General features: G+C 40.0%; 1 protein-coding gene across 2 annotated transcripts; it reads left to right on the top strand.

Moving 5' to 3' along the window:
- The first annotated feature begins 363 nt into the window (after positions 1-363).
- On the top strand, positions 364-26,266 carry scai (suppressor of cancer cell invasion). Of its 2 annotated transcripts, XM_063889217.1 has the most exons (17): positions 364-690; positions 1,928-2,052; positions 4,264-4,359; positions 5,872-5,958; positions 7,002-7,100; positions 7,740-7,836; positions 8,910-9,008; positions 9,184-9,336; positions 10,536-10,637; positions 11,339-11,440; positions 14,722-14,800; positions 17,292-17,391; positions 17,680-17,761; positions 18,260-18,332; positions 19,131-19,304; positions 19,792-19,892; positions 22,072-26,266. In XM_063889217.1, the coding sequence occupies exons 2-17, from the start codon at positions 1,946-1,948 to the stop codon at positions 22,216-22,218; spliced, it is 1,698 nt and encodes a 565-aa protein (XP_063745287.1). In that variant the 5' UTR covers positions 364-690; positions 1,928-1,945; the 3' UTR covers positions 22,219-26,266. The 2 variants fall into 2 exon arrangements, with proteins under 2 accessions (XP_063745287.1, XP_063745288.1); XM_063889218.1 differs by lacking the exon at positions 4,264-4,359.
- Positions 26,267-27,595: the final 1,329 nt, after the last annotated feature.

Genomic DNA, 27,595 nt, shown 5'->3' with positions numbered 1-27,595 from the left:
TGAGGAATACAAAGGTGAATAAAAGTAATTGCCATATAGAAAATATGTGCTTGTATTTCTATATGGTAATGTTTTCAGAGACACACTGGTCTGACAAAAAGTATAAAGAATGAAGATGGCTCAGTAATGACATAGTTCCAGCAGGGGCAGCAATGCAACACAACGCACGCAGGCTCCCGTAAAACCCCAAAGAAGAAGACGTGGGGAATCATTTTGCTTAAAATGTATGAATGAATAAAGAGATTTATGGGATGCTCACTAAAAAATTTTTTTAAATTTGTATTCACTTTTAACATTCCTACTGGATTATTGCTCTGCCAATAAACCTTAACCTTAGAATATAAAATAAGTCGTGATGTAACATTTACTATGTTGTAACCATGTTGACCCGGAAGTAGCTAGCCAGTTATAGTGGAACGGAGCCCGCGGCTGTCCCTACCTCCTCCTTTCTCCTCCTGCTGCTCCTGCCTCCTCACCTGTCACAGGACTACATCCTCTCACACAGAGACATTAACAGACAGCAGTGCCAGCTACGCTGCGGGGGTGTACGGCTCGTTGTACCGCGGTCCAGTGTCAGGTTCACACAGTGAGATGCCCAGAAAGGCGCGCTTCACCTGCAGAGCTCGAGACAGCTTGTGACTGAGTGCTGAGCAGCATCCCGCGGTCCTCTTCAGCAGCCACCGGCGGGAGGTAAGGAAAATGTGAATGACACAAGCGGAGGGGCTAGCGGCTGCAGCCAGCGTGTGACCTGCCTTTATAACCGACCAATATACGCTACTGCTGGTTATCTTTATTATCCACACATTAATATCCATGTGTGTATTTTATTATGGCATTAATGGAGTGGTCTCCTGGCTCAACGATAACAGGTTACCGCCAGATACACAGCAATGGGTATGTTAGGCTCACGACCCAATTCAGCCTGGTGTCATTGGTAGCTAGTTAACGTCATGTAGGTTAATGTTACCGAGTTCATGAACATACGTGAATACCAGCCGGTCTAGTGTCAGGTACACTAACGTGAGATAATCATTGAGAAACTATGCACCAGCTTTCGATTCATCGTGCTCTTGGTAATGCATGTCTGTAGGGACATGCCTCCGAGGGCTCAGTTAGAGCTCTGTTTTTATGTTGTCTTGTTCTCTTTATCTGCTGATATTATGGCGCAAAAAAAACCCTTTCTGTAAATCTGAATGTCAGATGTCTAAAAACATTTTTTTTAATATCCTTAATGAAACAATAAATCAGCCAATTTTGACACTTAAATAACAGTATGTTACTGAGATACATAAGCCACACGGTTTTTACCCTTCATAATGACAACACTTTTTCAAACATTCAAAGGCTTTACCCTCATATGCACAGTAGCTACTGTATGTAGTTATGACAATGATAATATTAATTCCCCTGCTTCTTCAACAATGCAACATGTATATTTACGAGACAATAAAACAATGAAAATATATTATATATCCATTTCCATGGAAGAATAAACTTTTCAATGGCAGCTATTTCTTAAAAAGGCCCAGCATTAGTGGAACATTGTGACCTGACTGTGTGCTGCCTTGACCTGATTGTACTTCCATCTTATCCGAATGGAAGGTTGCAGCCACTGAGAGTGAATCTGGGACAGCCCAAGTCAACCTAAAAAAGGTGACCATGTGACGCATTTCCTCCATAGATTCTAATTTTTGTTCATATTTAATTAGGCCAGCAGCAACGTCTGTTAAGTGGCAATAGCTTGCATATGAAAATGGTTGAAGTTTATCTTTATAGCTAGATACATTAACAAATCAAAAGTAGTTCATATTTTTGATGGAACTGGTTCCAATATTTTTTACCATTGTTCATTTTGACTAACCCTTGTCTTTTTAATGCAGGACCTTTCTTCGGTGTAAATACAGTATGTTTGTTTGTTTGTAATTAGGTTTGAAAAGTCAGTGTCATGACTGGGGCTGAGAATGAGGATGATATTCCATTAGGTGAAAGGAAGACTGTCACAGATTTCTGCTATCTCCTGGACAAGTCCAAACAACTCTTCAATGGGCTAAGGTCAGTTTGTACTTCCTGTGTTGTGTCCTGTCTGCTGGACTGCATCTTGTAATCAAGCATTGAATCACAGGGGCTGGTTGTAGGTGGGATGGCTGGATTCCACTCCAGTACCCCCATTTTTCTTGTTTTACCACATTAAAATATTTTTATTTAATTAGATTTTTGGAGAATTTATATTATTTGATGTACACAACATGCCTACAACTTTGAAGATGCAAAACATTTTTTTTATTGTGAAACAAACAAGAAATGCATGCTCTTTTGTTTATTTTTCTTGACCAATTTTGACTGACTTTGTGTGGGTTCTTGCCATAAAATCTACCCAGCAATATTATATTATTTTTGGTTTTAATGCAAGAAAATAGGAAAAATCGCCAGGTGGGGGTGAATACTGACACTTACTTCCAGCACCAACATAAGCCTGACTGTGATATGGGTGGGGGGTTTTCATGTAGACTGCAAACACCACTTCACCTGAAAAGAGGCTCCATTTGACGATCAACCTAAAACGGGATACAATAGGACAGAGCTTAGTAAATATGGAAATACATAATGAATCATTTATGTTAGTTTATTAACAGTACCACCCTTTCTAATGCTCTTCTGTCTGTATTACTACCACCGGAAGCTTGAACCAATGTCATGATAAGATACTGTATTACTCCATCCAGGAATATATTCACACAGCGGCCAGCATTTCACAGACAATGAATACTGTAGAAGTCCTTTTCAAATGTTGGCATTGAACCAAGTCTGGGGTTCTGAAAAAATAATGCTTCTCTGCACATTAAACACATTAAAGTCTCTGCACATTAAACTCTAAGTCTGTGTTGGTGAGATCCAGAGACCCGTTACCATAATTATTATTATATTTAAGTTCAATCAGCACTTCATTTTCCTTTCCATACAAAACAACCTAGTACCTAGCTGTGACCCAACTACTAACCCTGTGAATATGGCTATGCATGCTTCATTTTATTTTATTTGGAGCGTTAGTTATATTCCTTTGCAACTAGCTAGTATGACATGATTTGTTTGTGTCAGTACATTCTTTACCGTAGGTCTTCTTGTAATGATGACATTAACTCTCCCTCTAACTCGAATCCTGCTACAGCCTCCTGTAAGACACTAAGATGGATTGACTGTCAGAATTTAAATGGCTAAAATCAAAATGTATATATTTTACATGTTGTGATGTTAAAAATCTATACAACAGAATTGTATCTTTTTGTTTATTGGCTTAAGTGGCACTAAAGTTTCCTCCTCAGAAAAAATGAATAGCATTTATGTCAGTTTCATCATTGAGAAGAATTGAGTCACGCCACTTATGTTTGTTTTTTACTGTTTTTACTATTATTTTCTTGTGATTATTTAATTGAAACAATTATTAGCTGTGCATCGCTGCCCTATTGACACCATTTATATGATTACTGTGTGCTCTACTGTCCCACTTATGTACACTGCCATCTCAGATTAATTGACATGCTATTTAAACATTTTAATTATAACACGGAAATTAATCATGAATACAATTGCATTTTTCCATAATTCATTCTGATGATTGTTTTTAAATTTAATTTCCAACGATCTTAAATTATGTTAATAATTGTTGGAGCTTGTGGTTTACTAGCACAGGTAAAATAACATTAAACAAAATACCATTTACTAAATATAAATGATTCTTTATAAAAAAAACTTCAAACCTTTATTATAAAGGATGTTGATGAGACTTTAGCGTGAAAAAATTGTTGGCAAGGAACTGGAGGTTTTGGCATCGTTACCATATCCATCCTTTGAAAAATATGAAACACTCACATAATATCTGAGGAGGGAGCCAGACTTTGAACAACCAAAGAAGATTTCTTGAAATGCACAAATGAAACTGGGAACGTGTTCTTGAGTTCTACAATGGGCAGAATGAGCAATACACTTCTCCAAACTGTCAATGTAAAATAATCCACGCTAGGTATTTGAAATGATTGTCTTTTATGTGCAAGTCATTTATTTTGTAGGGTGTCGTAAAAAAAAGCCAGAACAGCCTCCAGACGCGGATCCGCTGAAGCACAGTAACTGCTGACAGCTGTGTCCCAGACGTTTGAGAGCTCTTTGATAGCAGAGTGTTGTTCGTGGAGCTGAGTGGATTTTAAAATGTTGGGTATGTGACTGTGTCTCGTTTCTCTCCCCTGAACCTCATTGTGCTCTTTGCTGCAGAGACCTCCCTCAGTATGGACACAAGCAGTGGCAGTCCTACTTTGGACGGACATTTGACGTGTACACTAAGCTGTGGAAGTTCCAGCAGCAGCACAGGTTACTCCATCTTCAGGGTTGGGAGGGATGCTATAAACATGTATTTCGTTACAATTAATAGTTACATGTAAAAAAATGTTATCATTGTATCACAATATAAAAGTAATGTAACCTGATTACTTTCTGTTATTTTTGGATTATCTCAATATTACATGCACAGCAAATCAATACAAGAGTAAAGATATACATGTTCTTTACTAAGTGTATTAATAAGTGTATTTAGGACACAGAACTATTAATCATCTTAAAGTTCCCCTATTATGCAAAATGCACTTTTTGCTGTCTTTCAAACATAAATATGTGTCCCCGGTGTGTAAGGAGACTCACAAAGTGTCAGAAAATACAACCCTCTCTCTTTTCCTCCTTACCCACATCTCTAAAAATGGGGGTACAAACGAGCTGATCCAGATGTAATGTCCTTATGACGTCATAACGGAAATGTGGGCTGGCTTTACATTGAACTCCTGGCAACGTTCCGCCCACGTGACACATCCCAACCTATCGTCCCCCATATACAGTCACGAGCTGAACCCCCCCCCCCCCCAGCTATGTGTCTGTGTGTTCAGCAGGATGTCTGCAGGAGGGACTTAGAGTTGTTGTATATAATACATATACTGTCTCTGTTGTAGTGGTAAACACTGAGAAGTGTTTCAGAGATAATGCTGGATGTGGTTTGGAACATCATATGGCGTTTAATCACAGCAGCGTTTAGCTGAGTTTCTCCAGGTAGAAAACTGTCTCCAGAGGAGAGATCATGATGCTCCAAAGGGGCGTGGCCAGCAGCAGCTCCAAAGGGGCGTGGCCAGCAGCAGCTAGTTCATTTAAAGCTACAGTCACAGAATCAGCACTTCAGGAACGGGGCTGAAATAGAGGGGGGTGAGGCATGCTACAATGGGGGATCTGTTTGGTACTTTGATCAAAACACTTCACAGACATGTTTTGTATAGACATGGTCCTACAATATATTGTTAAAAAATAGCATAATAGGAGACCTTTAGATTAAGGCAAGGCCTACAGAACAATATAGTTTCCAATTGCTGTTTAAGATTAAAACTTGAGTTAAAAGTTAACACAGTCTTTATTTATTAATAAGGTGTCTATTGACTGCATTAGACAGGCAGTAGATCTACCTTTTTAATATATACAGTATATATCTTTATTTGTTGTTAAATGTTTTGGAACATTATAATCCTGCTAATAATCCCCATTTTTAAAGAATGTACCAGTAATCTGATTACATCCGTTTTGATGTAACTAAGTGAATACAGTTACCTTTTTTTTGTATCCTGATTACATAATCCAGTTACATATAATCTGTTACTCCCCAACCCATTTAATCTTTTGTCACTTCATTTCAAGTTAAAAATAACTATATATTTCTATTTCTATTAAATATGACGTAGTATGTGTCTCTTAGTACATTAACCCAAAGATAGGGGCTCATGGGTGGTCATTTGTCAGATGTTCTGTCACACTCACTGCTCAGTATTGTTTGTTTTTATTTATTGACAGGCAGGTTCTGGACACTCGGTATGGCTTGAAGAGATGGCAGATTGGAGAGGTTGCTTCTAAAATTGGACAGCTTTACTACCACTACTAGTAAGTCCATCCATGTTTCCAGCGTGCATCACCAAGGGCTTTCACTGTCTCACTGTTTGTTCATAAAAAGGTATTAATGAAAGGTGGTTGGGTATGGGGTGTAGGAACAAAATTGTGGAGGGAACAGAGGAATTTTAGCCTTTGCAGACCATTTACATGCACTAAAACCTATTGAACACACTACATGAAAGGGAAAACCCCAAAAGCGTAATAGGACCACAAACAACATGGATGCAAATAATGCAGAACATATTTAATTAGGAAGAAAATGCATTCAGGATGTTCATCATGAATCAAGGATACACACAACAGGTCCCCTGCTAGAACCACTCCTCAGATCTGTTCATATGTGACACGTTTGAGTGATTTCACAGATTTCTTGGCATTAACCAACGTTCCTGTACTTAGAATTTTCAAATGGTCCAGTCTGACCCGATGTACTGTCCACCTTTCTGACGTATACTGACATTAATGTAATTAAAGTGTGTTACTGCATAAACAGTGCATTGATTTCTCTTCAGTATATCGTCACGGCCAATTTACTGAGTTGTATAGATCATCAGAGTTTGTTAGGGGCAGGTTTTGGCACAGGACCTTCAACTGGTCCCTAGTTGTTAGGAAACTGATGTGCCCCGGCTGCCTCTCAGTTCAAAGTCTCCTTCTGTTGTAAATGTCAGTACACATCATATAAAATATGCTTAATATACTCTTCTCTATTGTCTTTGTAATTGTCATGTCCCCTTTACAGAGTCTATTAGCTTTACTTTAGGAACCTGTGTTAATAACTTCAGTAAAAACCATTCCCTCTTCATTTCTTCCACAATACAACGCTGCTCTGATGACACATTATGGGCATATTAAATATGAATATTTCATTTTGTTTAAGATCCTCTATCACCACCACAGACAGAGGCTTAGTGAAGTGCAGTAAGAGGGTGTGGTGGAAGAAGCACTCAGCTGAGAGGGATTGAAATGTTGTGACTGTATTGAAACTGGAGTGCTTCACAGAGATGATAATCCATCTCTCTCATGTTAATTGACAGCCTTCGTACCTCAGAAACGAGTTACCTGAACGAGGCCTTTTCCTTCTACTCAGCCATCCGCCAGCGCTCCTACTACTTCCAGGTTAACAAAGAGGACAGGTACGTTGTTACAGTATTTATATACTATGTATAACAATATTTACCCAAAATGCTGTGAGCCAGTGTCAGGAAGTGGATGCCTTTGCCTAGTTACAGTAAACAGCTTGGACATTTGTTGTTTACAGTTGACTGTTTTTGTCATCCATAACGTACACTTAAACACATCTCATCTACAAAAAAGGTTTACATAAAGCCATACCGCACATGCGTACACACCTGCAGGAAAGATTTCAACCATTATGAATCGAGCAAGTGTTATACCAGCTTAGTACAACAATTATTTAAACAAACGGATCATAAATCCCAACTAGGAAATGGAGAAAGGATAAGACACAGCCAATGATAGAGGTGGATGAGAAATAAAGTTAAACTAGATAAAATACAGAAGAAGAGAACCTCCAAACCGATCACGATGAATGTTTTAATGGTGTTGGTTCCTATCAAAGATGTAAAATGTAAAAGTAGATTTTAAAAAGTTACTTTTTGAAACAGCTGACCACTGTAACTAAGATGATCAGGTTTGTGTTGGAAAACAAATATTTGTAATCTGTCATCAGTAGCTTAACCCAATTAAAATGTTCCTGATCTTTAACGTGGGTTTGTCTGACTTAAATTTCATATGCACTTGTCTTCCCTCAGGCCGGAGTTAGTGGTGAAGAAGCTTCGATATTACGCTCGCTACATAGTCGTCTGTTTACTGCTGAACAAGATGGACCTAGTCAAAGTTTTGGTTAAGGTATGTCTTACATTTTCCCTTAACTATAGCATGCTAAGTGATGAACACTTCTGAGGAGCATGGACACACTTCTGCATCAGTTCATTTCATTTATCATTCAAATCATTTATTTCAGTGTCTCACTGTGGGATGTGGACAGCAAACAGGATGTTAGAAAGTAAACAGAGCAAATCACGCACAATCATTCACCACACAAGAGACCACAGGCAACATCAGTAATACCAACAAATAACAGAAAAGAAAAGGAATAAAACACACACACACACACACACTCACACACACACACACACACACACACACACACACACACACACACACACACACACACACACACACACACACACACACACACTGTAAAGAGTATTAAGCTTGCTGTAGTGCAGGAGAGGAGAGCAGGTTTATTGAGAGGGATCCTGATCTACTTCAGGGTTGGAGCGAACTGTTCCAGGTGTGTGTGGTCTGTTAAAAAGGTTTATCTCCTCTTTATACTGTATGTGTTGGAAGTGACGTTGTATCCACTTGGCAAAAAGCTAAGGAAACATTGAAAGACTTGCTTGGATTGGGGAATTGTCTTTCCCCATCAGTGGGACTGGGGGTCCTCTGCTGTGGAGGGGGTCATTGCATTTGCTGTGGAGTCCCCTTCTAAGTGAAAGCTAAGGGCTTGGACAGAATTGACCGATTGAATTTGGGTTATTAAGGTAGAATAGTCCTACTGTTCCTCCTATGACACCAGAAACTCCTCACCCATTAAACCCCCCTCCCTCCTCATTATAACCCAGCATGAGCGGCTCGTCCTGCCAATTGGATCAAACAAAACGTCTGTTGTTCATAGACAAGAGAGAATTTGGGGAGTGTTCCACAAAACAAACACACTGGCTTCACAAACACAAACAGAACTCTGATTGCAGCCTCCAATTTGGCCATTTAGAAAGTGAGACCGTCGTATGAAACGTGTTACAAGTTCTTACTTTGTGAGTCAAACAGAACTCCAACTTTAAAACTATAATAGAAGTGTTTATGGTGGTAGCTGTGCATGACATTCTTTGAACTTCCTGTGTGTTTGCTACCTGCAGGAGTTGTCCGAGGAAATTGAAGACTACACGCAGAGGTTTAACACAGAGGACCAGCTGGAATGGAACCTGGTTCTACAGGAGGTGGCAGCTTTTGTAGAGGTAACTGACCTCCATATGAAACCGTCAGTGTTTTTATTTTTCCATGATGTATGCTACACATGTGTTTCCTGAGGTCTCTTTGAGTTCTGTATTGAGCCTTTCTTAATAAAAATAAACCCTAACTGTCAGAGTGGTCTGTGGGTCATTGTTGTTTTTCTCCATTTTGACCCAACAGGCAGATCCAGTGGTAGTTCTGAACGACAACAGTTCTGTGGTTGTCACCAGCAACCGTCTGCAGGAGAGCAGTGTGCCCCCGCTGGAGCAAGGCATGGTGGTGGGGCAGCTCGTGCTTGCAGATGCACTCATCATCGGAAACTGTAACAACCAGGTTTTAACCCACTAATTCTATTTCCCACTCGCTAGGGTTACTCATCAACACTGTCGAGGGCAAGTTTATTAAAGAAAACAATTAGTAAACAAACTATATCAAACACACTCTGCAGTATACCTACAGCTCTGCGGTCGCTTCTCTTATTTATCTTGATATTAGTGGCACCGCTGTAGGACCAAGCAAGTCAGTTTCTGATAGGTATGCATGTCCTAATGATGGATGCTGCATGCCATGTTCCGCTCAAAGGGATCATTCATGTTCATTCATTCAAAAAGTACATCATTGTTTAATGTTTAGTTTATTGTTGCTTTCTTAGACAGGACAGAAACACTTGACTGTGTTTGTTTCCAGTAAATATGATTTACGAGAACTTTTGCATTGAGCAGCTTTCTCCTGTTTACTGTTAGAAGTCCAGGCCTGTAGGGGTCGCACACTGACAGTGGTGGAAAAAACTATTCAGATCCTTTACTTGAATAAAAGTACTAATACCTGTAAAAATACTTAATTTCAAGTTAAAGTATTGCATCGAGAATGCTATTTAAGTATAAGTATTTAAGTATGATGAGGAAAATGTTCTTAAAGTATCAGGAGTAAAATAACTCCCTGCATTTAAGAAGCTGGAACTATGAAATGTATTTGAACAAAAAATGTGCTTCCAAAATGTAGTGGAGTAGACGTATGAAGTATTGTTAAATAAAAATATTCAGGTAAAGTACAGTTCTTGAGTTAATGTACTTAGTAACTTCCGTCACTGCCAACTGACTGATTTTGTTATTACGTTATTAATCAGAATTTCAATATGTCATAGACATCGACAAAAAAACGTAATGCTTCACTTTAGTCGACAATATCATGTCTGGTTGTTTAATCAGTTACTAGAGGTCACTTAGCACCCTGCTTCATGTCAGAGCTTTCTCTTTATTTCAGTCACATACAGCATGTTGACATGACAACTGTAGGAACATGGTCACATTTCCAGGCCCGCTAATACGACTACTGACATGTGATGTTTTTGTCCCCTGATTTACAGCATCAGGATCGACTCTGTATTTGAAAGCCTTCTTATTTTTAACTTGCAAACTTTGCTCCGTGTACTAAAACACCTGACCTTTTGTATGATGTGTCAAACTACAATGCTTTCAATATAATTCTCTCCATGGTAGGGTAATGTCTGTGTTGTTTCCGTATGTTTTCAGGTGAAATTCAGTGAGTTAACCATCGATATGTTCCGCATGCTTCAAGCTTTGGAGAGGGAGCCTGTAAATCTGGCCACACAGACCTCCAAACAGGGAGCGCTGGTGAGTGTCAGGTCTGAAGATAAGGGTGTGTTTTGTTTAAACAAAATGAAGAGAAAAGCCGGAAAGTTAAAGATTCATTCAAGAGTGTTACTTTCTGTTATATTCTCACAGAATATGTGGATAAGACTGTTTTACAAAAGCCTGTCAGTGATTGGTTCACATACAAAGACATCAGTGTGTGAAGTGTGCCTCCCTGCCAGACAATCAAGCTGTATGCTGAGGTATTTAATAAGCAGAACAAAACTTTGTTACTCTCCGAGCAGAATATCACGAGCAGAGCAGCTATTTGTAAGTGTGTGTCCCTTTGTGGCCCCATGTTTATCTGCATACTGAGTGGGACACATCACTACCTTAAAGCTTTGGCCAATGTTTTTATTTTTTTGGAAAAATAATTTTTACTAGCTGAATATACTACACTTAAAACTTCAACATGACGCAAAATATCACTTCCTCCCACAAACAATAAAAACTACATATAGAAATATATATGAAACTCTTATAATAAATACATTTTTAAGTAATAACAAAGTTGATGATAATAATATTGCATACTTGCGTACTGTGCCCCTGGTGTCTGACTGATTAAGGATTATAAACGTGGAGAACACATCCTTTCCCCCAGAACACTGCATATCCTGCCATGCATGCAGAAATGTGGGACTGAAATCTGAACGGTAATTCTATAAAACATTTTCCCACAGGAACCCAACGAGAAGCCAGCTAAAAGGGAAAACCCTCACAAGTATCTGCTGTACAAGCCCACCTTCAGCCAGCTTTATACCTTCCTGTCTGCCTCTTTTAAGGTCAGTGTTCCCTCTAATCATAACTCAAGTTAAATACTACCCAAGTTAATACAACATCGTCAAGATCTGTCACATATATTCACCACATGGTACGCTATACAGTGGGGCAAAAAAGTCAGGCACCAATTGTGCAAGTTCTTCCATTTAAAAAGATGAGAGAGGCCTGTAATTATTATCATAGGTACACTTCAACTATGAGAGACAGAATGGGGGAAACAATCCAGGAAATCACATTGTCTGATTTTTAAAGAATTAATTGGTAAATTCCTCGGTAAAATAAGTATTTGGTCACCTACAAACAAGCAAGATTTCTGGCTCTCACAGACCTGTAACTTCTTCTTTAAGAGGCTCCTCTGTCCTCCACTCGTTACCTGTATTAATGGCACCTTTTTGAACTTGTTATCAGTATAAAAGACACCTGTCCACAACCTCAAACAGTCATACTCCAAACTCCACTATGGCCAAGACCAAAGAGCTATCAAAGGAGACCAGAGACAAAATTGTAGACCTGCACCAGGCTGGGAAAACTGAATCTGCAATAGGTAAGCAGCTTGGTGTGAAGAAATCAACTGTGGGAGCAATTATTAGAAAATGGAAGACATACAAGACCACTGCTAATCTCTCTCGATCTGGGGCTCCACGCAAGATCTCACCCCGTGGGGTCAAAATTATCACAAGAACGGTGAGCAAAAATCCCAGAACCACACGGGGGGACCTAGTGAATGACCTGCAGAGAGCTGGGACCAAAGTAACAGAGGCTACCATCAGTAACACACTACGCCGCCAGGGACTTCAATCCTGCAGTTCCAGACGTGTCCCCCTGCTTAAGCCAGTACATGTCCAGGCCTGTCTGAAGTTTGCTAGAGGGCATTTGGATGATCCAGAAGAGGATTGGGAGAATGTCATATGGTCAGATGAAACCAAAATAGAACTTTTTGGTAAAAACTCAACTCGTCCTGTTTGGAGGAGAAAGAATGCAGAGTTGCATCCAAAGAACACCATGCCTACTGTGAAGCATGGGGGTGGAAACATCATGCTTTGGGGCTGTTTTTCTGCAAAGGGACCAGGACGACTGATCCGTGTAAAGGAAAGAATGAATGGGGCCATGTATCGTGAGATTTTGAGTGAAAACCTCCTTCCATCAGCAAGGGCACTGAAGATGAAGCGTGGCTGGGTCTTTCAGCATGACAATGATCCCAAACACACCGCCAGGGCAACGAAGGAGTGGCTTCGTAAGAAGCATTTCAAGGTCCTGGAGTGGCCTAGCCAGTCTCCAGATCTCAACCCCATAGAAAATCTTTGGAGGGAGTTGAAAGTCCGTGTTGCCCAGCGACAGCCCCAAAACATCACTGCTTTAGAGGAGATCTGCATGGAGGAATGGGCCAAAATACCAGCAACAGTGTGTGAAAACCTTGTGAAGACTTACAGAAAACGTTTGACCTCTGTCATTGCCAACAAAGGGTATACAGTGGGGCAAAAAAGTATTTAGTCAGCCACCAATTGTGCAAGTTCTCCCATTTAAAAAGATGAGAGAGGCCTGTAATTTTCATCATAGGTACACTTCAACTATGAGAGACAGAATGGGGGAAACAATCCAGAAAATCACATTGTAGGATTTTTAATGAATTAATTGGTAAATTCCTCGGTAAAATAAGTATTTGGTCACCTACAAACAAGCAAGATTTCTGGCTCTCACAGACCTGTAACTTCTTCTTTAAGAGGCTCCTCTGTCCTCCACTCGTTACCTGTATTAATGGCACCTTTTTGAACTTGTTATCAGTATAAAAGACACCTGTCCACAACCTCAAACAGTCATACTCCAAACTCCACTATGGCCAAGACCAAAGAGCTGTCAAAGGAGACCAGAGACAAAACTGTATACCTGCAACAGGCTGGGAAAACTGAATCTGCAATAGGTAAGCAGCTTGGTGTGAAGAAATCAACTGTGGGAGCAATTATTAGAAAATGGAAGACATACAAGACCACTGCTAATCTCCCTCGATCTGGGGCTCCACGCAAGATCTCTCCCCGTGGGGTCAAAATGATCACAAGAACGGTGAGCAAAAATCCCAGAACCACACGGGGGGACCTAGTGAATGACCTGCAGAGAGCTGGGACCAAAGTAACAGAGGCTACCATCAGTAACACACTACGCCGCCAGGGACTTAAATCCTGCAGTTCCAGACGTGTCCCCCTGCTTAAGCCAGTACATGTCCAGGCCCGTCTGAAGTTTGCTAGAGGGCATTTGGATGATCCAGAAGAGGATTGGGAGAATGTCATATGGTCAGATGAAACCAAAATAGAACTTTTTGGTAAAAACTCAACTCGTCGTGTTTGGAGGAGAAAGAATGCAGAGTTGCATCCAAAGAACACCATACCTACTGTGAAGCATGGGGGTGGAAACATCATGCTTTGGGGCTGTTTTCTGCAAAGGGACCAGGACGACTGATCCGTGTAAAGGAAAGAATGAATGGGGCCATGTATCGTGAGATTCTGAGTGAAAACCTCCTTCCATCAGCAAGGGTACTGAAGATGAAGTGTGGCTGGGTCTTTCAGCATGACAATGATCCCAAACACACCGCCAGGGCAACGAAGGAGTGGCTTCGTAAGAAGCATTTCAAGGTCCTGGAGTGGCCTAGCCAGTCTCCAGATCTCAACCCCATAGAAAATCTTTGGAGGGAGTTGAAAGTCAGTGTTGCCCAGCGACAGCCCCAAAACATCACTGCTTTAGAGGAGATCTGCATGGAGGAATGGGCCAAAATACCAGCAACAGTGTGTGGAAACCTTGTGAAGACTTACAGAAAACGTTTGACCTCTGTCATTGCCAACAAAGGGTATATAACAAAGTATTGAGATGAACTTTTGTTATTGACCAAATACTTATTTTCCACAATAATTTGAAAATAAATTCTTTAAAATCCTACAATGTGATTTCCTGGATTTCTTTTTCTCATTGTGTCTCTCATAGTTGAAGTATACCTATGATAAAAATTACAGACCTCTCTCATCTTTTTAAATGGGAGAGCTTGCACAATTGGTGGCTGACTAAATACTTTTTTGCCCCACTGTATATGCAGATTAATATTTCGTTTAACTGAAAGATTTTGTTACAGGCAGGGGGGGATTTTCATAGTCGGTAGCAGTATTTGGTTAGATTTTCTCCTGCCCATTACTCTTTTATTTATTATAACGATTTCATGTCAGCAGTTAGTACACTTAGCCCTTCCTTCTAAAGTGTACTTTGCAACATCATCTTTTTCCCTCACTGCCCTGATGTTTAGGAATTGCCTGCCAACAGCGTCCTGCTCGTGTACCTGTCAGCGACCGGAGTGTTCCCCACCGGAAATTCAGACTATGAAGGTAACTAAATGAACACAACTCATATTCTTACTAATGTGTTTTGAAATGAATAAATACAAATTCATATTTTAAACATGATGTTAAATGTTCACATTGGCAACTCACCAGGCAAAGGTGTTCTGATCCTGTGCCTTGTGTTATTCTTGGCACAGCGGTCAGCCTCTTAGCTGCGTCCATAGCACACAGGCTGCCTCTGAAAATACTGGTTCATGTTTTGCACTTTCAGACTTTATAAAGCATGCAGCAGAATTCACTTTCTAATAATGTTTAATGAACAACTGCTGCAAAAATGTATAAAAAGATGCACTGTAAGAAATAGGGGGGTCGTTCCTCCCTCATATCATTATCATTTAATAAAAACTGCGAACTGTATTCTATACATAGAGTGAGGAAGCTCTGCTTGGATCTGACAGTAAGCAAAGCAGGTTCTCCAGGTTTGTTTAACAGAGGTTTACAAAACTTAACGTTTGACTGTTTATTTTTTAAAATATCATAATACCTCTCATCATACAGTGGGGCAAAAAAGTATTTAGTCAGCCACCAATTGTGCAAGTTCTCCCATTTAAAAAGATGAGAGAGGCCTGTCATTTTTATCATAGGTACACTTCAACTATGAGAGACAAAATGAGAAAACAAAATTCAGGAAATCACATTGTCTGATTTTTAATGAATTAATTGGTAAATTCCTCGGTAAAATAAGTATTTGGTCACCTACAAACAAGCAAGATTTCTGGCTCTCACAGACCTGTAACTTCTTCTTTAAGAGGCTCCTCTGTCCTCCAGTCGTTACCTGTATTAATGGCACCTTTTTGAACTCGTTATCAGTATAAAAGACACCTGTCCACAACCTCAAACAGTCATACTCCAAACTCCACTATGGCCAAGACCAAAGAGCTGTCAAAGGAGACCAGAGACTAAATTGTAGACCTGCACCAGGCTGGGAAAACTGAATCTGCAATAGGTAAGCAGCTTGGTGTGAAGAAATCAACTGTGGGAGCAATTATTAGAAAATGGAAGACATACAAGACCACTGCTAATCTCCCTCAATCTGGGGCTCCACGCAAGATCTCACCCCGTGGGGTCAAAATGATCACAAGAACGGTGAGCAAAAATCCCAGAACCACACGGGGGGACCTAGTGAATGACCTGCAGAGAGCTGGGACCAAAGTAACAGAGGCTACCATCAGTAACACACTACGCCGCCAGGGACTTAAATCCTGCCGTTCCAGACGTGTCCCCCTGCTTAAGCCAGTACATGTCCAGGCCCGTCTGAAGTTTGCTAGAGGGCATTTGGATGATCCAGAAGAGGATTGGGAGAATGTCATATGGTCAGATGAAACCAAAATAGAACTTTTTGGTAAAAACTCAAGTCGTCGTGTTTGGAGGAGAAAGAATGCAGAGTTGCATCCAAAGAACACCATACCTACTGTGAAGCATGGGGGTGGAAACATCATGCTTTGGGGCTGTTTTTCTGCAAAGGGACCAGGACGACTGATCCGTGTAAAGGAAAGAATGAATGGGGCCATGTATCGTGAGATTTTGAGTGAAAACCTCCTTCCATCAGCAAGGGCACTGAAGATGAAGCGTGGCTGGGTCTTTCAGCATGACAATGATCCCAAACACACCGCCAGGGCAACGAAGGAGTGGCTTCGTAAGAAGCATTTCAAGGTCCTGGAGTGGCCTAGCCAGTCTCCAGATCTCAACCCCATAGAAAATCTTTGGAGGGAGTTGAAAGTCCGTGTCGCCCAGCGACAGCCCCAAAACATCACTGCTTTAGAGGAGATCTGCATGGAGGAATGGGCCAAAATACCAGCAACAGTGTGTGAAAACCTTGTGAAGACTTACAGAAAACGTTTGACCTCTGTCATTGCCAACAAAGGGTATATAACAAAGTATTGAGATGAACTTTTGTTATTGACCAAATACTTATTTTCCACAATAATTTGAAATAAATTCATTAAAAATCCTACAATGTGATTTCCTGGATCTTTTTTCTCATTCTGTCTCTCATAGTTGAGGTATACCTATGATAAAAATTCCAGGCCTCTCTCATCTTTTTAAATGGGAGAACTTGCACAATTGGTGGCTGACTAAATACTTTTTTGCCCCACTGTATTTTAATTCATTCTACATCTCTGTGCTTTTTTCAGTCTTTAGACATTCTAACCCTCAACAGAAAATTTGACCAATCACAGATCATTGCAGAAAGAGGGCAATCCTATTGGCTGTTGTATAAATGCAACATTTCCTCTCCAAATCTGAAACACTTTCCTGATATTGTAGCGCTAAAGACTCAGTCACAGGATATTATGCCCTAAAAGTCTGCCAAGAAAACTGCAGGGTTATTCTCATAAAAGTGCCACTAAACTGGGTAATGTGAGGCCCGTTCTAATGCGTCTTTAAAAGCAATCACTGAGCAGTAATGTATGATCTTTATTTTACATCCGTCATGTCTTATCACGTGTTTCATAACTTTAAACTTGTCCTGCAGGACCGTATGATTTTGGAGGAGTTCTCACCAACACAAATCGAGATGTGGTGAACGGAGAGACGGTGCAGAAGAGGAATCAGGCCCAGAAAGAAATGCACTGGTGATTATCGATTTGTTTTATAGATTTATTATCCTTATTATTATTATCAAAAATGTTAATTTAAAAACATTATGGAAAGCCAAACATTTGAATATGTGTAAGAGAAGAATGCTGCTTTAGACCTTACCCAAGAATACATTCAGTCTGATGTTGGGACTGATGCCAGATCAGATCTGGTCAGTCAGATGTGTGCTGCCCACTGTCTGTGATAATAGTGTTAATGATGGAATATAACCGTATGTACCCAGCTTCAGAAGAAGCTTCCTGACATGTACCTGTGTGTTGCAGCCTTCATCCAGGAGACTTATTCCCTTTCACCCGGAAACCACTTTTTGTAATTGTGGATTCTACAAACAGCAAATCTTACAAGGTGCGTAAATATGTTCTGACCGCTTTCCTCAGTCAGAGACCTGAGACCTGACATGTTTAGACTCAGTGTGACGCATCATTTCCCATTGATATCATTATCCTATACCTGCTCTTTGCCCCCTCAAACTGCGGGACCATCATGTGTTTATGTTTTGTTCAGTTTCAGAGTAATCCAGGGAAGTGACAGGAATGGCTTATAAATCATTGAGCATACTTAAATGTTATCAATTTGCCAAATATGAACAAATATAGGCAAAAAATATAGCAGTGTTAAGTTGAAGCCCACAGCTGACCTACTGAGTCTGTGGATTATTGCTCTCCCTGTTCACATCCACCAAAGCCCCCAAATGAAGTGGATAATCACATTCCTTTTATGATGCTGTGAATGTTTATGTTATTAGGTGGGGGGGATTTAAAAACCTATTGTGTGTATGAATGAATGATCGCACTGTGAATGTATATTCTTATAATTAATCTTGTCTTTTGTTTATCCTTTTAGCATTTCACAAATCTGTTTGGCCAGCCTCTGGTGTGCCTACTATCTCCTACTGTGTATCCTAAGAGTGTGCAAGGTGTGTGTCCCTCTAGAGTAACACTTGAATAAATGATGGAGAGTGCAGAGACCACCTGATGCAACAGATACTGTACATTAGTTAGAGAGTCGAGATTTCAGACCAAAAGGAATAAAATTGTTTTTGACTTATCAGCTGGCAGTTTACATCCTTGTTTTTAAATACACACCTTGATGAAGAAATCGGTCCTTATGTGCTATATGCCTTGGTTTTCCAATTTGCAGTGTGTTCTTATTTTAGGATGAACACATTCTTAGGTTGTTGTAATTGTTAAACCTTAGATAGACAAGCACGTGTAAATAATTTTTGAAATTAATTGATTGCTATTTTTCATCATATCATTTTTATATTGTTAACCTATATTTCATCTATTTTGCACCCATACCACACTGCTGTTACACCATTAACAGCAGTGTATAACACCAATTTAACCAAATATATTACACCATTTTAACACCAGTAATACACCAATATTAAACTGTTATTTTACCCATTTTACACCTTTTTTTACACCAATATTACAGTTTTTACACCATTATTACACCCATAATACACCAGTAGTACACCCATAACACACTCGTATAACATCAACATTACACCTTTTTTATACCCATAATTTGGGGGTTATTGCACTAATTCTACATCCATAGTACAGTTACATTACACCCACATTGAGACAGGATTACAGTAAAGTCAGTAAGGCTGCTGTTCTCACAAGGTGTTCAGGCAGTGTTTGTGTGAACATGGAGAGAATATGTGTGTGATGTATGGTTTCATGTGTGTGTGTGCCCTGTTCAGATCAGTGCCAGCGGGGCAGTCTGTTCACTCTGTTCCTGTACAGCCCGCTGCTGGCCTTCTCCTCGGTGTGCGGCCTGAGCAGCGTGCACCGCAGCCTCTGGGAGAGGGCACAGGAATTCCTTCATAAAGTCTACCGTGACATCGGGCAAATGATAACTCGATCGCGGACTATAGGTAGCACATCTCTCACCAACTTTACTCACATACTAACAGACATTAAAGAAAGAGTCGGGGGTAGGGATTACAAGAATTAATGACAATATAATACATTATAGTATTTGTCTTATTTTATTTTACTATACTCAGTTTCTTACATATTTATTTTGTGTAAATATTGTCATTATTGTTGTTCAATAGTCCTTAAAAGAAAAAAAGCTTTTATAATGGTACTATTTTTTGCTCCAATCTAAAAAACCAACCCTTGTATTGTTCTTTCTGTGTCTTTGTATTCACCATTTACAGTAAAGCACATCCCCGTATGTGTAAACCCACTTGATAATAAAACCCGTTCTGGTTCTGGTGTCCCCGGGTCCAGGGACCTTGTTCTTCGTAATTTGTCATCGCCCCACTCCTTTGACTTTTTCATCCCTCTGTCAACTAATTAATTTATCAATAACTAGTCTGAGCACTCACTGGGTTTCATCTGTCCCTGTCTCCACAGATCAAGCCTTTTTGCAATTCTTTGGTGACGAGTTCCTCCGGCTGCTTCTGATCCGCTTTGTGTTCTGCTCCGCTGCTCTGAGGCTGCATAAACTCTTCCGGGTGAGTCTCTGTGCGTCTCCTTGGGAAGTTTCATTGTTTGTTTGAATGCCAAAGGCTGTCCCCCTTCTGAAAAGTACCAACACACTATACATTTAACCCACACTGGATGCACACGTCAGACTACTCAGAGCAAAGTGCATCCCACAAAGCATCATGGTCCACTGCACTGCTGCTAATACATATACCAGCTGGTCTGCTGAGGAAGAAAAAGACTGCACTCTTCATCGTTAACCAACATCATTAAATACATTTATTTTATTTAATAGGGCCTCGAGCAAAGTTATTTAAATCCTTCTACCACTGAGCCACAGATCTGTGCATTCTGGAATCTCCTGGAAAACTTAAGGCCGGTGTTTTTGAGTGAGAACAAACCATAAAATAAGTACTTCTAAAGTCAAGGATGCTCGCTTAGTAGAATAGTCCTCCAGATGCTCGGCAGGACTCCGTCCTAGCATTCGGAGTAAAAGTACAAGTACTCAGATCTTGTACTTGAGTAAACTAGAAGTACTCAGATCTTGTACTTGAGTAAAAGTAGAAGTACTCAGATCTTGTACTTGAGTAAACTAGAAGTACTCAGATCTTGTACTTGAGTAAAAGTAGAAGTACTCAGATCTTGTACTTGAGCAAAAGTAGAAGTACTCAGATCCTGTACTTGAGTAAAAGTAGAAGTACTCAGATCTTGTACTTGAGTAAAGTAGAAGTACCAGAGTGTAGGAATACTCTGTCACAGTAAAAGTCCTGCATTCTAAATGTTCCTCCAGTGAAAGTAGAAAGTACTCTCATCTAAATGTACTTAAAGTAGCGACAGTAAAAGTAGTCATTGTTTGATTGGTCCATTTCAGAATAATATCTCTGATATGTTTTATAATTATTGATCATTAAAGTGTTCTCAGAGCTGGTAAATGTGCAGCTAGTTTGAATGGCTTTGTATACTGCAGGGTAGCTGCTGGATTTACTGCAGGTGAACTACAGTCTGATTTAAGGGTTGATTATATTTACCATCATTAATCCAGATCTGAAAAGTAACTAAAGGGATTAAATACATGTAGTGGAGTAAAAGTACACCATTTACCTCTGAACTGTAGTGGAGTAGAAGTACAAAGTAACATTGAAATACTCCTACACCCTATATCACTCAGAATTGTACTTGAGTACAGTATAGGGTTGCAAAGGGGCGGAACATTTTCGGTAAGTTTCCATGGGAAGTTAAGCTGGGGAATTTTGGAAATATTCCATATTGGAAACTTTCCGTGGGAATTTATGAGAACTAACTGGGAATTTATGCAATGGCATGAACAGATATATAAATAGTTAGGCTAGCTAAACAACTGGAATGATCTTCAAAACATCTTGCAGGAGGCAGAAAAAAACAGCATCACATTTGAGGTAGCTAGCATCTTTATAAGTGCCTCATAGATGGTAAATGAAGTGATGCTAGCTATGGCTTATTTAGCATCTAAGTTATCAGCTAGCTATCTGCTAGATGAATACATCTGTATGTGATATTTGCAATTTAAACATAAAATAAATACATCACCCCATAATATCATCAAACCTTACTTCACTTTGTGTAGTCCACAGGTTCAAATGTGTGGCTTCAATAGTCTTGTGCTTTGGGCTCAAAAGTGTGGTCCAGTCTTCTAGAAATCATTATGTGCATGTGATGGAGGAATGCACAGTGCCTGTAGGGGTGTGGTCTCAATAGCCATGCAGTACGCAGTGTGCTATGTGCATGTGATTGAGGAATGGCATGGATATTCAAGTGTACTTGAATGGCATCTGTTTGTTTTAGTCAAAATGATGCTAAAATATACTTTCCCAACCTATATTTAAGTTCCCTATGACGAGCCAACCTTCAATTTTGAAAATTCCCATTTATTCCCTTAAATTCCCGTTAATTCCCATGGAAAGTTTCCATCTTTAAAATTCCCAGAATTTTGCAACTCTAGTACAGTACTTGAAAAAAATCGACTGATTTACTTTACACCACAGATCGTTGAATATCATTGGAACATGTTTCAAATACTATATTTCTGGTATTTTGAGATTCAGTGAAGAGCTCTGTCCACAGTAAACCCTAAAAAAATGCTCAGCAGCTAGACATGACAGCAGACGTTGTGTCCTGGAGAGCATCCCTTAAAGCTGTCTGTGTATTAAGATTATTTCTGTGTGCTTGCAGGAGGCCCAGAGTTTCCCGGAGTCGTACCCTGAGCTCCCTAAGCAGGACACAGTGGAGAGCAGTCTCCTACAGAAGCACATTTTGGAGCTGGCCACCATGCTGGACGTGCAGAGCTTATTTTGGGATGATTCACTGGAAGCATACTAACATGTTGTTGTCGGGCAGAATGGCACCATGTACAGACTCACTGCCAGCGCCCTCACAGCTCTCTGTTTTTTCTTCTTTTTTTACAGGTAACTTTTTTTTAGCATAAACACGTTAATGTCTTGCATCTAACTGTGTGAGCAAATGTAGTGCAACATTAATCTTCACAAAGAAAGGCCAGAAAATATGACATACTATTTTGTTTTGACTCAGAAGCTTGTCTCAAATCAAAAAGCATCACATAAGACTTAAGAGTGAACAAGTGAGAGGCTGCAGAAACAGTTCTACTCATCATTCCCCTTCAACATGTAAAGTAACAATCTGCAGCCTCTCACAGATAATTGTTGCCAGTCTTTTCTTTTTCTTCTAGTATTTATTCATGTTTATTAGAATGGAGGTTGTGACAGCCTGTGTGACTGTACTTGTAGGCTGAGCAGAGAGAACAAAAGCCTTCACTCGGCAGTAAAAGTGAGCAACAAGAATAATGTCTGCACGTTAATCGCACACAGGTTGCAATTTAAAAATATTTCACCAAAAATGGTTTCCTGGTACTTGCCAAACAGCTGTAAAACAGCTTCAAGTGTAGCAGGCGGGTGCATGAGGTTCTGTTGTGTGTCGTAGCTCCCCATTATTGTAAAGATAACACACATTAACCAGCATCCCATCTATTACCTTTAATAGTCCGTTTTTAAACAGGGTTATTGCTTTTCCACATCACTGTGCTGTCTGCATGCTGAAAGACACAGAGAGGTTTCTGTTTAGTTGTTTTAGTCCACCTCTGCCTTTGAGGATACTAAAGGCTTGTAGGTTTAAGTGGCACAGGGTTGGGAGGTAAATGGAGCCAGTGCATGTGTTGCATGCGCCTGTACATTTCGTAGTAGTGCCAACAAATGAAGACAATCTAGATGAATAGCAGAGGGAATGAAGGAAGTAGCATGGTATGCACACTGTCATTTATTCACCGTCAACATGCACCTTCCTGTGGGTTTCTGACCCCACACAAGTGAGGAAGGCCTCCACTCTTCTTCCTCCTGCAGACAGGCTACTCTCCTGACCGTTCACTTTCCCCATGCTGACACACGCTGCCATCTTTCTCAGGAGGTGGTTCCAAATAGCCATTTTTTGAGGACAGGCAAAGCCAGTGTCTGCACTGAAAAACTGAAACGTTGACTTTAATCAAGTGTTTTGTGTCAACAGATTTCACATAACTGTGGTTAGTTGAAAGCAATAGTATTAAGTTTATATTTTTAAAAAATGGTTCAACTCGATATTATTGCTTTCAACTAACTTAATACAGTTATGTGAAATCTGTTGACAAAAAACACTTGATTTAAGTCAACATTTCAGTTTCTTCAGAGCACTGGATCGTACAGAAACACTGCAGCGTCCATCAGCCCGTCACAGTGGTACTGCAGGAAGTGTTGAGATAGAGAGGGTAGTCATTGGTTCTTCAAACTAAATGTTGAGTGTGATCACTGAGGACTGAAGTGGACCACAGGAATCCTCTTGTCACACACTGATACTGTTCTATTCTTAATTATTGTCTCAATTGAACAAGGACCATACATTAAAATAAAAACAATGATCACAGAAAGAGTAGATGATTTGTCAGATTGAGCTTTTAGCTCATTTCCATCTTCAGTCCGTGGGCTGGAACACGCGTAACATTTGTGAAATAGACTCTTTCACAACAACAATTTTAAAGTGGACCAAAGCACAGATCAACATATAAATACCAGCACATTTATAAGTGCATCTAAAATGTTTTAATACACATTTTAACTGAAAAAACAAACTCACTGATTCCCCTGGACTCTTACCTGGCCCAGCTCCTTTATTATATCCCATTCCTCTCCCTGACGCTTGTCTTCACTCAAAATACATCTGAGCGAATTCTAAAGATGTTTATTGGCCACTGATATAAGAAATATCAAATCCCAGAACGTTTGAGCATAAAATCTCAGACAAAAAGACAAAGCAGCCTTTCATTCCCCTGCATTTCAGTCGTCCGCTGTAATGGCTTAAGTAACCCTGACCCACAGCAGCTCATCACAGCACAGGAGAGCCCTCAGAGCTGTGCTTCGTAACTTCAGTCGTCATTGCAAACCATAAGAATTTCCACAATTACCAGATCATTTTAGACATAATAAATACATAAATGATTTGCAAATAACACATAAAGTATGTATTGCTGATACTGTAGCCTTCGGAACCCTTTTCTAAAGAAGAGCCAGCCCAGCGATGGCAGGTCTGTCAGCATGGTTCTGTCCGTACTGTGAGTCTTAGAAAGACATATCAAGCAGGGACCGGATTTACAGGAAGTTGAAGATGTAGGTCAAGACAAGGAATTTTAAAAAACTACTAGCAAACTTTCTGGACGACCCCTTGACCTCTAGTGCCATTTCTAGGGCCAAAGTGTTGGTTTTGGTACCAGATATCTAATACCTCCATATCATTTCCATTTATCATAAAAGATAAGGATGTTTTTTTGAAGTCCTATTTCATCAGTCCCCTCTCTGGAAACTTCTCCTACCCCACCTGTTCCTCAAGGTCTTTGTAGTTTTTAGACCATTACTCTAAGTTACATGCACAAATGGAGGGAATAGTGTGTTTTTTGAGGACTACTTTAAGAGGAGGATTAATACCACAGTGCTCTGGTGAGCGTTTGGTCAGCAGGACAGAGGAGGACGACGTTTCAGACACACAGACCACTGATGAGATTAATAATGAATAACGCTTATCCTTTAAAACTTCTCGTGTTTAGCTTGTAATGGGTCTTAGAATAGCTCAACGATGTCTGTGTGTAACATCTTTTCTCCAGCACTACTCAGTCTGCCAGCTAAGGCTTCTAATTTTAGTTTGGAGAGTTTCTCATGTTAAATTACGATCCACACCCTAACATACACCGAAGCAGAAACGAGCTGGAGGCAGAGTGTATGTTGGGTGATTTCTGTATGACAGCGACAGGTCATGGAGTGATGCTAACTGTGAGCGCAGCAGGAAGTAGCCACGTCCGCTGGTTGGGATTTATATTTATGGATTTTCTGAAATGTTAACAGAACGCTATTTTTAAGTGTGTGCTATATTTATTGACCTGTTCGCAGTATGTGTACAGATAATGTAAAGCGATGTTTGGCACAGATGTGTTTGTTCAGTATTTAGTAAGTCTATAAAATGTGTGATGAAATGAAGTTGAATCTAAGGAGCAGCAAAATGTCCGAGGCCAGTTTGTTCTTCGGCCACTTTTCTAAATATGTTACATTCCAACTCTCAAAGGACTGGAATACAGGCAGAGGAACACTGCTGCACTTTCTCCATGTGACATTAGTCTGGGGAATCGAGCCGTTTCTACACTTAGTTCTTTTTTTATTGTAATATCAACCTTCACATTCCCTTGTGTTGACAGTTATGATGATTAATATATTGTAAGCTTGCACTTTATTAAGTTGAATATTGTTATGATCTAGTTGTTGTGCTTTAAGGAAAAGAAAAAGAATCCTTCCATGTGAGCGTTCTTCATGCCAGCCGTCTCACCGGGACCTTTTTTACAGTTTAACTCGTCTTCGTGATTTCAAACATTTCATGAGCTGTCACTTTCACAGCCTCTGCCTGAACTGTGTCCAGCATGTTGGCTGATTTCCAAAAAGTTTTGAATATGCAGCATTGACATGTTGAGTTACATGTGTGGAAGCATCAGAAATCCTGGTGCTGTAAAGCCAGCGGTGCTCTAAAACCATGCATATCATGTTTTATACTCCATTCTGAGGAATATAAACAAAGAAATGTACATCAATCAGGACAGAAAAAATAAGAAATGTCATTTAAACTGTCAGATATTGCAAGTTGACAAGTTTGTATGTTAAGTCTCAAACACTTGTGTTTATATGTTTATTACATTTTAATGAATGGTGTGTTCCCTGAACTGGAAAATATTAAATATGTGTCCTAAAGGCACAAAATAAGCATTATTTAATGGAAAATATCCCAAACAGTGGAGTGAGACTGTACTCTGATCATTGATATGACGATAAAGGTTTCTGTTGACACCGTATTGATGTCTCCCGCGCTCCATATTTAAACCACAAACATAAGCAGTTATTTTATTCTGAAGCACCAGTGTGGTCACTCGCTCAGAAACAGTCTGAAACTGAAATGGCTTGTTGTATTCCCTCTAAATGTGAGCTCTTTGAAAAGGATTGTGTTTGTTTCGTTTTCTGATGTGATGTAAGATACCCAGCAGCATATGGAGCATGGTGCAATGAGTCAGGAGATTCTGAATGATCAAACTCCTGCTTCACGTCCAGTGTTTATTAGAGTACATCACACAGCCCTGAAGCTCACATGTTTCGAAATAGGACCAAGATACTCATTTGGGAAAGCACAAAGTATCAAGGTGTTTATTTTTGTGACTCTACTAGTCTTGTGAACAAATATTTATGTGCAAAAACAAGATATTAATTTGTCTAAACAAGAATCCAACATTGGCCAAAAAGATGAGCCTGGGCGATCAACATGTAAAGATATGTTTAGATAACTTGAATATGTAAACAACATGATGGATCTTTCTGTGTTTGGTGGCAGCAACACCACAGAATTCATATCTAACTCTTATGGAATTATGAAGCCTTACGCCAGGTGAACGCTGACTCAGCCTGGACCTCACACAGCAGTTTACAAACAGCGTGTGAAAATATATTCCTGCTGATTCATGTACAATAACCTGTTTAAGCCTTATTGGTTAAAAATGTTTTTGTTTTTTTTTATTATTTTGAGAATTTGGGATATCAAATACACCGACTTCCAGCCCTGGACCCCTGAATGGGTTTGTTGTGTTTTAATTCCCGTGCTTTTTGGATCAAACTCAGACAGAGATGATGTGAGTCCAGCTACAGTAAGGGTTCTCAGCTCCATAACAGAGATCAGAAAAGACCGTCAGCATTACCATGGCAGTTAGAGAACATCTGAGAGTGTCTGCAGGCACAGGAAGTCAACGTGTCTCTGACATGGACAACAAGCACAAAGCCCCCCCCACTCCACCTACCGGAAACACACCCATGGAGAGCACGTTGACAGGGAACACCAATAACTGCCCACTGATCAATTCCCCCACCACCCCCCAGATATGCAGGGGTCATTTCTACCTTTTTATACGTGTATAAATGTCCAAAAGATGGGTGCATCCTCCTGAACAGGAATATGTGTGACTTGCTTATTGTGATTTTCAGTCAGTGTCAAAATGTCAAATGTATTTTCAAAATTCTGTTTAAAAAAAATGCACCGATGATTTCTCTGTGAGCAGCATGTTTGTTTAGAGTAGAAAGTGCCAAAGACTGGTGTGCTCTTGCTTTCCCTTAACAACCGTTGATCTCAGTGGTTGTTA

Source organism: Eleginops maclovinus, chromosome 8, assembly GCF_036324505.1.
Source record: "Eleginops maclovinus isolate JMC-PN-2008 ecotype Puerto Natales chromosome 8, JC_Emac_rtc_rv5, whole genome shotgun sequence".
NCBI classification, from domain to species: domain Eukaryota; kingdom Metazoa; phylum Chordata; class Actinopteri; order Perciformes; family Eleginopidae; genus Eleginops; species Eleginops maclovinus.
Note: the sequence above shows the minus strand (reverse complement) of the source record. Positions and strands in the feature narration are given on the sequence as shown.